At 41.8% G+C, this 14,760-nt stretch overlaps 1 protein-coding gene across 1 annotated transcript in view; it reads right to left on the reverse strand.

Annotated features, from left to right (window-relative positions):
- cacna2d2a (calcium channel, voltage-dependent, alpha 2/delta subunit 2a) overlaps positions 1 to 14,760 on the reverse strand; it is a 668,643-nt gene that overhangs the window by 16,004 nt on the left and 637,879 nt on the right. Inside the window, exon 32 of the mRNA XM_048606749.1 lies at positions 4,363 to 4,515. Within this exon, the coding sequence (XP_048462706.1) occupies positions 4,363 to 4,515 (153 nt within the window). The remainder of the gene's footprint in view (positions 1 to 4,362; positions 4,516 to 14,760) is intronic.

The following is a 14,760-nucleotide window of genomic DNA, read 5'->3' on the forward strand; positions in this document are numbered from 1 at the left end:
CAGAGGAGCAGGAAGGCTGGCATTTCGGGCCTAGACCCTTCTTCAGAAATGATTTCTGAAGAAGGGTCTAGGCCCGAAACGTCAGCCTTCCTGCTCCTCTGATGCTGCTTGGCCTGCTGTGTTCATCCAGCTCTACACCTTGTTATCTCAGATTCTCCAGCATCTGCAGTTCCTATTATCTCTTCAACCAATGTCCGTTGACATTCAATAGCAGTACCATCACTGAATCCCCCACTACTAACATTCGGGGGACTGACATCGACCAAAAATGAAATAGACTAGCCATATAAATACATTGGCTACAAGTTCAGGTCAGAGGCTACAAATCCTGCAATGAGTAATTCACCTCCAGATTCTCAAGGGACTGTCAACATTGAGAAGGCACAAGTCAGGAGTGTGATGGAATACTTCCTGCTTGCCTGGTTAAATGCAGCTCCGACAACACTCAAGAAACTTGACACTGTCCAAGACATAGCAGCCTGCTTGATTGGCACCACATCCACAAACCTTCCCTCCTTTCATCACCAACGCTCAGCAGCAGTGTACCATCTACATGTTGCACTGCAGAAGTTTATTAAAGTTCCTTCGACAGCACTTTCTAAACACATGACCACTTCCATCTAAAAGGACAAAGGCAGCAGATAAGTGGGAACACCACCACCTGCAAGTTCCCCTCCAAGCCACTCACAATCCTGACTTGGTACTGACCCATAGTTGCTTGGAAAAAATCCTTGACCTCTCCCTTATAGCATTGTGGATCTACCTACAGCATGTGGACAGCATCCTCTCAAGAAGGCAGCTCACCACCACCTTCTCAAGGGCAACTAAGGATGGGCAAAGAACATTGGCCCACCCAGTGATGTCTACACCCCATGAATTAATAAAAAAAAAATTAGAGCACTGGAATTTGGGTGTTACATACTGATCTGATTAATCAACCGAAAACAGAGCAGGACTAAACAAGTTATTTTCAGTTTGGGAGGCCATGACCCCATTGGGATACAGGTATCTGTGGTTAGGCTTCAATAGTTCACAATCTACATCAATGACCAAACTTAATACTTCTAAATTTGTCAATAGCTCAAAACTTGGTGGGAATTTGAATTGTGAGGAAGATGCAAAGAGGCTTCAAGGGGAATTGGACTGGTTGACTGAGTGGGCAAGACCGTACCAGATGGAATGTAAATGTCGAAAAATATGAAGTTATCAATTTGTTTGTTAAAATCAGAAATGCAGAGTGTTTCTTAAATAGTAAGAGATTGGAAAGTGCAGACGCCAAAAGGGATCTGGTATCCTTGTACACCAGTTACTGAAAGCTAACATGCAAGTACTGCAAGCAATTAGAAAGGAAAATGGTACGTTGGCCCTTACAACAAGAGAGTTTATGTAGAGAAGGAAGAGATCTTGCTGCAGCTGCAACTGCATACAGCACTGGTAAGGCCACATCTGGAGGACTGTGTACAGTTGTGATCTTATTGAAGAAGAATATTCTTGCCATAGTTGGATTGCTATAGAGATTCACCAGACTAATCCCCGGGATGTGGATTGTCTGATGAAAGATTGAGGAGACTGGGCCTGTATTCCCAAAAGTTTAGAAGAATTAAAGGTGATCTCCCTGAAACTTACAAAATTCTTATGGGGCTTGATAGAGCTATTTCCTTGGCTGGGGTCTTAAATTCAGGGGACACAGTGTAAGTATAAGAGACAAGCCATTTAGGACAGAGATGAGGCGGAATTTCTTCACACAGAGATTCCCCTACTCTACTAGGCTGTGGTAACTCTGTCATTGAGTATATTCAATACTGAGGTTGATAGGATTTTAGATATTAAAGAGTCATAGAGATATACAGCACAGAAACAGACTCTTTGGTCCAACTTGTCCATACTGACTAGATATCCTGTATAAATCTAGTCCCATTTGCCAGCATTTTACCCATATCCCCCTTAACCCTTCCTAGTCATATACCCATCCAAATGCCTTTTAAATGTTGTAATCATACCAGCCGCCACTACTTCCTCTGGTAGCTTATTCCATACACGCACCACCCTCTGCATGAAAATGTTGCCCTTACATCCCTTTTATATCTTTCCCCTCTCATGTTAAACCTATGCCCTCTAGTTTGGACTCCCCCACCCTGGGAAAAAGACCTTGTCTATTTACCCTATCCACGCCCCCTCATGATTTTATAAATCTCTATAAGGTCACCCCTCAGCCTCTGATGCTCCAGGGAAAATCTTTTCTGAACCTTTCTAGTTTCACAATTTCCTGTATATAGGCTGAACCAATATCCTGTACAGTCACACAATAACCTCCCAACTCCTGTGCTCAACGCACTGACCAATAAAAGCAAACATACCAAACGCCTTCTTCACTATCCTATCCACCTGCAACTCCACTTTCAAGGAACAATGAACCTGCACTCCAAGGTCTCTTTGTTTAGCAACACTCCCCAGGACCTTACCATTAAGTGTATAAGTCCTGTCCTGATTTGCCTTTCCAAAATGCAGCACCTCATATTTATCTAAAAGTGCAAGAAAATGGGGTTGAATTGAAAGGTCAGCCATGATCTAGATCATGGTCTAGAATGGTGGAGAATGTTGAGGGGTCAAGTGACCTACTTCTGATTCTATTTGTTATGATCTTTAGAGCCACAGTATTAGCATCTGGGTTTCCCAATCAATCAGAAAGATCAGATAGATTTGGCACTTTATTCTATCAAAGGAAAGATTTTAATTACAGATGCCCAAACATGACTTAAAATGCTGAGCTGCACATCGATACCTAATGCTGCAGAAACCACATGAATGGAGAGGAGGCTGGATAGTTATTCCCACAATTAACTGGAGTGCTTGTTGTACAATCTAAGGAACTGATGTTTGCTGCGGACAGGAGGAAGACATCAGCTTCTCAGAGTTAGCAGGTGTGTGTGGAAGACATTATGGACTGTGGTCTCTGCAACCTGGAGATAGTGCATCAAGGGGATTTAAGACCTCAGGAGGATGGGAAAGCTAAGTAGCATTGCATCTTTAGGTGCCAAGATCCAAACTCTTCCTTTTCCAGAAATCCCCTGCATATCAATCATCTGAACAACTCACTCACTTTGCTGCTCCACTCATTCTCTCCAGGCACCTTCGCAAATCCCCACCAGGACAGTGAACTCCAGGACAGTCTGCTCTTTTTTGTCATTATTCACAAATCTACTGAGGGAAGTTCAATTATCACGATGTACTGTTTTTGTTATTTTCTCATACATTTATCAACATATTTGTCCTTTTACTTCCTTTTCACTAAATGTTGGCCTGTGGTAGACACTTAACAATGTGATTGAATCCTCATGTCCATTATAACAATCTTAATGGATTCTGTTTATTTGTTAAAAACCGAAAGAACTGAGGATCCTGTAAATCAGAAACAAAACCTGAAATTGCTGGAAAAGGTGAGCAAGTCTGGCAGCTTGTGTAGAAAGAAATTAGAGTTAATATTTCTGGTCTGGTGACCCTTCCTCAGTTTAGATGATGCAATCTGCTGAGCTTTTCCAGCAATTTCTGTTTTTGTTTCTGTTTGTTAGTTTCCATTTTTACTTCTGATAATTATTTCTGATTAAAGCATCACCACCACCAGCCCTTCTTTCTCACCTACCACTCTGAAATACAATATAAGCTGCAATATTTAACTGTCAGTTCTGTCCTGTCGGCTGTTTCCATTATCCCCATGACATCTATTGTTTCAATTTGAATTATTGTCCCCAATTCCCTCATCTTTTCCCTTTTCTCCTATGTATTGCTCTTCAGGAAATTTACTATGCACTTATCTTTCATTGCTATTACTTCATTTGCATTAGGTGTTACTGATTATATCTTCAGAATATTGACAACAGAGAAGATTTTCCACTGGCAAGACTGTTGTTATTCCAGCGTAAATAGGAGTTCTGCACAGGGACCTTGCAGAATCCTTTGAAAGAATTATCTGGGAAATTGATATTACCACTGGGCAATTTCTCTACACGAGGATCCCATCCAAAGTCTCCACAAAAAATGGAGACCTTGGATTTTGACAAAATTAAGTAAAACAGTTACTCAGGGAAGGTTAGACTATTAAATATATACGCCTTCCCAGTTGGCATCTTACCCTCTCAACACCCTAACATCCCATTTACCATATAGACATTTTTAAATAACCTATTCAGATGTATTATGACACACTTCCGCCTCCAATTGCTTAGTCAAACAGGCCTTTTCCCAATTTCAATATTTTTATTACAATAATAAAAAGATTTCAAAGAAAATGAGAAGGAACACAACATATTTTTAATGACCCCTAAGATTTTTCTCCTCGGTTGCTGACTTCAAGAGTAAACTTACAATAAATGTGGATCTGGGTGCCGCTCCTGTGTCAGTGTTAGATGGTGGTCCACATACTGACTGATAGTCATATGATTCCTTTCTCGTGTAGAATGAAGCATTATACAGTGCATTCATCAAGCTAGGGTCTACCTCACTGAAGAACATACCAATCTGAAGGATGGAAACAAATACAAAGTACATTTAGGAGCTTTTCCTGCATGATTAATGACATGAGAATAGTGTTATACTCAGACCCCAGGTGAAGTTCCCCAGTTGCAACAAAGATGACTTAAAAAGGATCCCCTCCCTTCTGAATACCTTTCTCCCAGACCCAAATGAACTTATGTTTTGAAAAGAACCAATTTAGCCAGACTTTCTTGAGTCAACAAAAAGAGTGAATTTATTAATTACTAAACATGAAAAGAACTAGTAACATCACATACACATAAACATAGATTACAAGTAAGAGATGTGTCCAAAAAAAAAGTCAGACAAAGATATACAGATCAGTCTCTGAATTGTTCACAAACAGTGGATAGTTGAACGCAGTGGTTGTTGCAGTGGAGGTTACTGACAATGTTGACTTTCAGGGTGTATTCAGGGTGAGAGGGAGTCCTTTTATTGTCCTGTTGTCTTTTGCCCGGCAACAAGCTAGTTGAATTCTAGCACTCAAGAGTGAGGGATTATTTTTACCTGCAACATAGGAGTGACTAGAGAACAATTCTTTGACTGTGGCCTTCACAGGATGCTAACATTCAAACTAAACTGGTAAACATGAGAAGCAATAATGTGGAGGTGCTGGTGTTGGACTGGGGTGGACAAAGTCAGAAATCACACGAAACCAGGTTTATTTGAAAACACAAGCTTTCGATCCTCAGTCCTTCTTAAGGTGTTAGAGAGAGGTAGTATCAGACACAGAATTTATAAGTAAAAGATCAAAGGTTCACACCATTGATGAGGATGCACTAAACAAACCCAAGATGCTCTTAAATCTTTAATCAGAAACACAAGAAGGTTCAGTCTCACCAACAGAGATGAAAGTGGCTTTATAACAAGTGCAGCGTCCTTGAAGTAAGTCCCTTAGACAGACACTCACCAGTTATCCACCAAAATGGAAAACCCAACTGATGCACCCTGACACAAACTAGTATTGTACCTTTAAAGACATCAAGGGTTATGTGGAGAAAGCGGGAATATGGTGATGATATATTGAATGACAGGGCAGGCTCAAAAAACCAAATGATCTACTGTTGCTCTAGTTTCTTTTTCTATAGCCAAATGAGCACTCACATGGTTGCAATGTATTGCAATCACATGTCCTAATGTATTCTTCAAAGGGATAAACACTGAATATATCTGCAGTTTGGGACATAATCCACACTTGCTGTTGGTGGCGGGAGGGGTGGTGGGAGGGGTGGCGGGAGGGGTGGTGGGAGGGGTGGGGGGGGGGGCGGGGGGGGGGGGGTGTGGGTGTCGTCAGCCCCTTAAAATCTTTGTAGCCACAACAGATCACAGCCCAGTCTGTTTGGAGTTTCTTTGACACCTTTAGGTATTAGGTCCAATTGTTCCCAAACAGAATTTGTGTCAGCCAGCCACTGTACTTAAACCAGCAGTTATTTTGTCTCTGCAGCAGTCTTCTTTTAAAAGCAATTTTGGAATTAAGGGCTAAAAACGCCAGCAGTATTTTGGAGTTCTGACCCAACAACTGCGACTCTCTGACTACCTGTCTGACATCAAGTTGTGGCTGTAAGCTTCAACTTCAAACTGCCAAGACTCTGCACCCCAGCCCTGGCTCCTACCCTAGGTCTGATTGTTTCCTTGATTGGGCTCAAAGATGTGTAGTCTTGGTATCCTGCTTTAACTGGAAGTTTAGTTTCAAAGACAAAACCCTTCCCATCAGCAAGTCTGCTCATGATATTAAGCCCTGTTTCACCATGACTGAAACCTTCACACAAATTCATCTTTTTTAAACCTTGCTTCTTCAATGTTCTCTTTAGCGCAACACTAAGCAAACACCCATTTAGCTAATCTTTCAGCATCCTTCTCCAAAGCTGCAGCTACGTATCAATTATATGACAAGATGTGGAGGTGCCGGCGTTGGACTGGGTTGGACAAAGTCAGAAATCAGATGACACCAGGTTTATTTATAGTTGCATGGGTTTATTTGAAATCACAAGCTTTCATAGCACTGCTCCTTTGTCAGGTGAAGGTGACTGCATTAAGATTTTGAGTTTAATTCAAGCTGTAAATGTAGGAATCAGGGTACATAGTTATTTGTCCAATCAAAACTAGAAGAGATCTGGGGTAAATGGTGTGGAATAGCATTATGGGTTGGGTGCTGAGGAGTGTGGATAACTGAGGAGGGAGGGACTATACATAGAAGATGCAGCATTCCTTTGTTGCAACCATGTGAGTGCTCATTTGACTATAGAAAAAGAAACTAGAGCAACAGTAGATCATTTGGTTTTTTGAGCCTGCCCTGTCATTCAATATATCATCACCATATTCCCGTTTTCTCCACATAACCCTTGATGTCTTTAAAGGTACAATACTAGTTTGTGTCTGGGTGCATCAGTTGGGTTTTCCATTTTGGTGGATAACTGGTGAGTGTCTGTCTAAGGGACTTACTTCAAGGACGCTGCACTTGTTATGAGATAAGGTCTGTAACTTCGTGAGTGTCGATTTCATACAAGGTCTATATAGTCCGACATCACTGGCCACATTAATTGAGCACATTAGTAATCCTGATATCACAGCTAAGATGGTATCCTTGCAGGCAGGGTGGCTAGGTCATTGGGACGTTTACAATGATAAGGGTTCCTGTTTGTGCTGCTGGAAGGTCTGTAATATCACTAAAGAAAAGGTGCTGGAGAAGCTGAAAGGTTTGAAAGTGGATAAATCACCAGATGAGCTACACTCTAGAGTTCTGAAGAAGGTAGCTGAGGAGTGATTAGAATTGTGTGTTACAATTTGGAAATCATTTGGTGAAGTAGTAATTAGAAGTAAATAATTTAAATATGATGTAGTCTGGTTTTAGAACATCTAGATCTGCTAAGAATGTAAGAAAAGGAGCAGGAGTAGGCAGAATGACCCCTGAATAAAATCATGACGGATCTTCTATGGTAACTCAATTTTCCCAACACTTTGCGATATCCATTGTTTTTAATTTTCTTAATTCTTTCATGGGAAGATATTGCTTATCACTCATTGCTCAGCCATTTCAGAGAGCAATTAAGAGTCAACCACATTATTGTGGTTCTGGAGTCACATGTAAGCCAGACTGGATTGCAAATTTTCTTCCCTAAATACAGTTGCGAACCAAATGGATTTGTGCTCTGCAGTACTGAGCTCTTGGCATCTAACCAGAAAGTATTTAGATTAATACTTGAAAAGCCATAGCGTATAAGGCTGCAGATCAAGTAGTGGGAAATGGAATTTAGTAGATAGGTGCTTGATGACCATTGTGGACCTGATCGGCCAAACAGTTTCCATGCTGTAATATTCAATTACTCCATAATGAATTAGTGTATTAACATAATCTTATTATGGGGGTGATAAACATTGCAATAGACTTCTGTTCTCATGGGTGTGGTAAGCAAGTGTTTAAGAATTCAACCAGTGAATTATTTAGTTAAGTATGGATGTGTGTTGCTGTCTTATTAGCAAAACTTCGGGCTAAATTCCGATGCATGTGAAGCTGTATAGGTTATCGAGGTAGTCAGAGGGCATAGGTGAGTGTAGTGGCCATCACTAAGGAAAAGGTGCTGGGGAAGCTGAAAGGTTTGAAGGTGGATAAATCACCAGATGGACTACACCCTAGAGTTCCGAAGAAGGTAGCTGAGGAGAGATTAGAACAAAAAACAAAGAACTGTACAGCATAGGAACAGGCCCTTCGGCCCACGATGTTGTGCCGAACATGACACCAAATGAAACTAATCCCTTCTGCCTGCCCTTGGTCCATTTTCCTCCATTCTTTTCATATTCCTTGCAGATTGGCATTGGCGGTGATCTTTCAAGAATCCCTGGAGTCAGGGAGGGTCCCAGAGGACTGGAAAATGGCTAATGTAACAACCCTGTTTAAGAAGGGAGGAAGACAGAAGACAAGAAACTATATGTCCACTAGCCTGGCCTTGGTTGTTGGCAAGATTTTAGAGTCCATCACAAAGGTTGAGATTGCTGAGTACTTGGAAGTGCATGGTAAAATAGGGCACAGTCAGCATTGGTCAGTGAGGTGAGAGTGGCGGATAAGTGGGAGAGAAGATGGACAGGTTGTGTCAGGTCAAGGGGCAGGGATAAGGACCAATCCCGACCACTGCCTATACGCACTCACCTATCACCATCCCGTCTAACTTCCCCAGCCCCAGCCCCACCCCTCCTCTCTATTTCTGAGGTCCCCTTCCCCTCCCCATTTCTGAAGAAGGGTCCTGACCCAAAACATCAGCTTTCCTGTTCCTCTGATGCTGCCTGGCCTGCTGTGTTCCTCCAGCTCCACATCTTGTTATCTCTGACTCCAGCATCTGCAGTTCTTCCTATCGCAGAGTCAGCATAGCTTTGTCAAAGGAAGGTCATGCCTGACAAATTTGTTAGAATTCTTTTATGTAACAAGCAAATTACAAAGGAGAGCCAGTAGACGTGGTCTATTTGAATTTCCAGAAGGCCTTTGACAAGATGCCGCACAGGAGGCTGCCAAGATAAGAGCCCCTGGTTTTAGGGGCAAGATACTGGCACGGAGAGAGGATTGTTAACTGGCAGAAGGCAGAGAGTGGGGACTAATGGCATCTTTTTCAGGATGGGAGCTGGTGACTAGTGGAATTGAATTGAATTAGGTTTATTGTCACATGTACTCACATGAGTACAGTAAAAAGCTTACAAGTCGTCTCTTATGGTGTCATCTTAGGTACAAAGCAGAAAAATAAGGAAAACAAAGTTAAAAAGTTAAACTTTACAGTCCTTCTTACTAAAAAGTGAACAAACAAAGAAATACAGTTAACAGTCTAACATCATAGTCCATAATCGCCTGGCCATGCTGGGCTTGACCTCCTCTGCTTCGAGCTCTGCCTCTCCCTCCCCTGCCTTGCAGCCTGTTCCTACTCCTGCTCTCGCTGTCCCCGGGCCGTCTGCTCCCATACACTTGCTGGAGTCCTACTTTGGTATCGCTCCAGACCTTGAAGAAGCCGTGATGCCGTGAACCGCCAGAGTACTGCCCGGGCACACCAGCTGCCTCATAGAGGTTAGTGTTAGGACCACAATGATTCATTTCTACACTGACAATCTGGATGAAGGAACTGAAGACATTGTTGCTAAGTTTGCAGATGACACAATGATAGGTGGAGTGACAGGTAATGTTGAGGAAGAGGGGAGGCTACAGCAGGACTTGGACAGGCCAGGAGAGTGGCCTGAACAGACAAAAGTGGCAGATCGAATTTAAAATGGAAAGTATGAGGTTATTAGTAAGAACAGGGGTGCAAACTATTTTCTAAATGGGGAAAAGGCTTTGGAAATCTGAAGCACAAAAGTACTTAGGAGTCTTAGTTCAGGGTTCTCTTAAGGTTAACATGCAAGCTCAATTGGCATTTAGGAAGGCAAATGCTATGATAGCATTATATTTCAAGAGAGCTAAAATCCAACTGCAGAGATGTACTGCTGAGGCTATATAAGATTCTCGTCAGACTGCACTTGGCATATTTTGAGCAGTTTTGGGCCCTGTTTCTAAGGAAGAACGTACTAGCATTGTAGGGGGTCCAGAGGAGGTTTACAAGAATGATCCCTTGGATGAAGGACTTGTCATATGAGGACTGATTGAGGATTCTAGGTCTGTACTCAATAAAGTTTAGAAGGTTTTGGGGGTGGGGCGCGGTGGTGATGGGAAATCTGACTGAAATGTACAGAATACTGAGAGATCTGAATATAGTGGATGTGGAGAAAGTTTTTCCACTACTAGGAGAGACTTGGAGCCAAAGGCACAGCCTCAGAATGAAAGGATGACCTTTAGAACTGAGATGAGGAGGAATTTCTGCAGACAGAGAGTGGTGAATCTGTGGAACTCATTGCCGCAGAAGGCTATGGAGGCCAGGTTGTGGAGTGAATTTAAGACAGAGATAGATAGGTTCTTGATTGGTAAGGGGGTAAAGAGTTACAGGGAGATGGCAGGAAAATGGAGTGGAGAAAAATATCAGCCAAGATCATACGGTGGAGCATACACAATGGGCCGAATGGCCTAATTTATCTTATGTTTTTGTTTGAGACATTTATCAAGGAGGTTCCTGGGCACCTATTGAAATATTCCTCACTCAGTATATTCAGTACAGGAACCAAAACAGAGGAAATATAGGTGTGAGATAAGGTTGATAGCTCATGATAGTACCTGTGGACAACTTAATCTTGAGAAGAAGGCCATTTGGACTGACTGTCTGTGCCAGCGCTGCTTCTTAAATTTGAGTTAACTATTTATATTTCCTATATTCTGGTTTGTTCTATCCAATTCCCCTTGGTGTGTGATAGTATCTGCCTCAAGCATTCATTGTTTTAATTCTCTGTGTTAAAAATATTCTTCCAATATTTCACTTTGTTCTGATAGTGATAGTCTTAGGTCCAGGTTCCTACAGTACCAATTTGGTAACGAGAATAATAATTTTTTTCAACTGATTGCCTCATTAAAATCTTTTACAATCTGATCATTGTTCAACATTTTGAAAAAAAAACTATTTTGCATTTCGTCCTATCTTCTCTGTTCCAATGAAAAAGCCTTGGGACTGGATTATAAGATCCTGCAAATTGCAAATTAATTTCTGGCTTGTGTTGCTCTGCCATTGGCTTTGTGAAAAGAACAACACGCATGTAAATTCCTCACTGTCAATTATTCTGTCCAATTTCTGGGCACTCTTACTACATTCAAAGCACCATATAATGGCAAGTTGTAACACCCATACTAAAGATATGTGATTCTGCGTCCCACGTTTGTTATGTATGCTAAGGGTTGCATTATTGTATTTACACTTTCTTCATTATTCTTTTGCTGAAAATCTACTACTTGACATTGCTGGAGGGTCCATCACATGCTGTTGACGATGCTTTGATGAGTTGCTGCAATGGATCATGGAGATGGTACACACTGGGGCTTCTGGCAATGGTGATGGAGGGAATTCATGTTTAAAATGATGGACGGAGTGCCAATCAAGTAAGGCAATCTTTTTTGTATGTTATTGAGCTTTGAAAGAGTTCACGGAGCTGCACTCTTCCAGATAAGTGAAGAGTATTCCATCACACTCCTGACTTGTGCCTTGCAAATGGTGGACAGGCTCTGAGGAGTCATACACCATAAAAACAGACCCTTTGGTCCAACTCATTCGTGCCGATCAGACATTCCAATCTGACCTAGTCCCATTTGCCAGCATTTGGCCCATATCCCTCTAAACCCTTCCTATTCATATAGCCATCCAGATGCCTTTTAAATGTTGTAATTGTACCCGCCTCTGCCACTTCCTCTGGCAGCTCATTCCATACATGCACCAAACTCTGCATGAAAAAGTTACCCCTCAGGTCCCTTTTAAATCTTTCCCCTCTGATCTCAAACCTATGTCCTCCAGATTTGCACCCCCACCCTTGGAAAAAGACCTTGGCTATTCACCCTGTCTACAACCCGCATGATTTTATAAACCTCTTTAAGGTCACCCCTCAGTCTCCAACGCTCCAGGGATAAAAAGCCCCAGCCAATTCAGACTCTTCCTGTAGCTGAAACCATCCAGTCCTGGCAATATCCTTGAAAATCAGGATGATGATCAAGATTATTAGTTATGCCACATGCTAGTGAGGCTAGGAATTGGCAGATTAGGCAGTTCAATACATGGCCTGGGGACTGGTGTAGCAGGAGGGCTTTAGATTTCTGAATAACTAGGACCGTATCTGGGGAAGGTGGGGACCTGTCTTCATCCAAACAGCGACGGGACCAATATTCGTGCGGGTGTTTTTGCAAGATCTTTTGGGTGGAATTTAAACTAGCTTGGCAGTGGGATAGGAAACTAAGGGGAGGTTCTGAGTTAGCTAGAGTGAGGGCTTAGGGAAAAAGAGCATCAAGATAATAAATAAAAACCAAGAAGGAGCTGAGTAGTGTAGCACTAGGATGAGTAAAAACTAAGTAGTGACACAAAAGGCGAGAACTTTCTTCTAGAGGAGGTGTTAGGATTCAAAAAAAAGGAATAAAAACCAGAATAAGGCTCGCAGCATTCAAAACAAGGTAAATGAATTGATGGCACAAATCATCACGAATGGGTATGGTTTAATGACCATTATTGAGACATAGTTGAGGGTGGTCATGATTAGGAGTTAAACTTCCAGGGGTATCAGACCATTTGGAAGGACAAACAGGAAGGAAAGGGAGGTCGTGTAGCTCTGATATTTAAAGATGACATCAGGGCAGTCGTGAGAAATGATATTGGATCTATGGAAAAAATGTTAAATCGACATGGCTGGAAATCAGAAATAGTAAGGGTAAAAAGTCACTGATAGGCGTAGTCTGTAGGCCACTAAATAATAACATCACTGTGGGGCAGGAAACAAACAAAAGAAATTACTGATGCATGTAAAAATGGTATGGCTCTTATCATGGGAGATTTTAACCTACATATTGATTGGTCAAACCAAGTTGGTGAAGGCAGCCTTGAGGAGGAGTTCATACAGTGTATCCGCAAGAGTTTCATCTAACAGTTCGTAATGGAACTCACGAGGGAGCAAGCTATCCTAGATCTGATCCCGTGTGACGAGACTGGAATAATTGATAATCTCATAGTTAGGGATCCTCTCGGAAGGAACAATCACAGTATTGCTGAATTTAAAATACAGATGGAAGATAAGAAGGTAAAATCCAATACCAGAGTCTTGTTTTTAAACAAAAGAGACTACAATGGGATGAGGGAGAAGTTGGCTAAGGTATACTGGGAGCAAGGAGTATATGATGCGACAATTGAGGAACAGTGGAGGACTTTCAAACTGATTTTTCACAGTGCTCAGCAAAAGCATATACTAATGAAAAGGACAGGCTGTAGGAAAAGTGATAATCAGCCATGGATAACAAAGGAAATAAAGGAGGGTATCAACTTGAAATCCAATGCATACAAAGTGGCAAAGATTAGTGGGAAACTAGGGGATTGGGAAATCTTTAAAGATCAACAGAAAGCCACAGAAAAAGCTATAAAGAAAGGTAAGATGGCTTGTGAGAGTAAACTAGCTCAGAATATAAAGACAGATAGCAGAAGGTTCTATAAATATATAAAGCAAAAAAATAGAGTCGAAGGTAAACATTGGTCCTTTAGAGAACGAGAAGGGGGATTTAATAATGGGAAATGAGGAAATGGCCGAGGTGTTGAATGGGTATTTTGTGTCGGTCTTCATGGTAGAAGACACCAATAACATGCCAATAATTGATAACAAGGAAGCTATGACAGGTGAGGACCTAGAAAGGATCACTATCACTAAAGAGGTAGAGTTAGGGAAGCTGATGGAGCTAAAGGTAGACAGGTCTCCTGGTCCTGATGGAATGCATCCCAGGGTACTAAGAGATGATGGGAAATGGCAAATGCGCTCGTGGTAATTTACCAAAATTTGCTGGACCCTAGTGTGGTTCTAGCAGTTTGGAAAACAGCAAATGTGTTGCCACTGTTTAAAAAAGAATGCAGCCAAAAAGCAGGTAACTATAGGCCTGCTAGTTTAACTTCTATAGTGAGGAAAATGCTTGAATCTATAATCACGGAAGAAATAGCGAGACATCTGGATAGAAATTGTCCTATTGGGCAGATGCAGCATAGGTTCTTGAAAGGCAAGTCATGTTTAACTAATTTACTGGAAATCTTTGAGGACAGCACGAGTGCGGTGGATAACAGGGAACCAGTGGATGTGGTGAATCTGGATTTCCAGAAGGCATTCAACAGGGTGCCACACAAAAAGCTGATGCATATGATAAAGATGCACGGCGTTATGGGTAAAGTACTAGCGTGGTCAGAAGATTGGCTAACCAACAGAAAGCAAAGAGTGGTGATAAATAGTGTTTTTCTGGTTGGCGATCAGTGGCTAGTGGTGTGCTTTGTGGATCAGTGTTGGGATTGCAATTGTTTACAATTTACAGAGATGATTTAGAGTTGGAGACCAAGTGTAATATGTTAAACTTTGCAGGTGACATGAAGATGAGTGGTAGAGCAAAGTGTGCAGAGGATACTCAAAGTCTGCAGAGGGATACAGATAGGTTAAGTAAGTGGGCAAACGTCTGGCAGATGAAGTACAATGTTGGGAAATGTGAGGTCATCCATTTTGGTAGGAATAACAACAAAATAGAGTATTACTTAAATGGTGAAACTTTGCAGCATGCTGCTGTGCAAAGGGACCTGGGTGTCCCTGTGCATAAATTACAAAAAGTTGGTTTGCAGG

This window comes from Rhincodon typus, chromosome 16, assembly GCF_021869965.1.
Source record: "Rhincodon typus isolate 14 chromosome 16, sRhiTyp1.1, whole genome shotgun sequence".
In the NCBI taxonomy this organism is placed as follows: Eukaryota; Metazoa; Chordata; class Chondrichthyes; order Orectolobiformes; family Rhincodontidae; genus Rhincodon; species Rhincodon typus.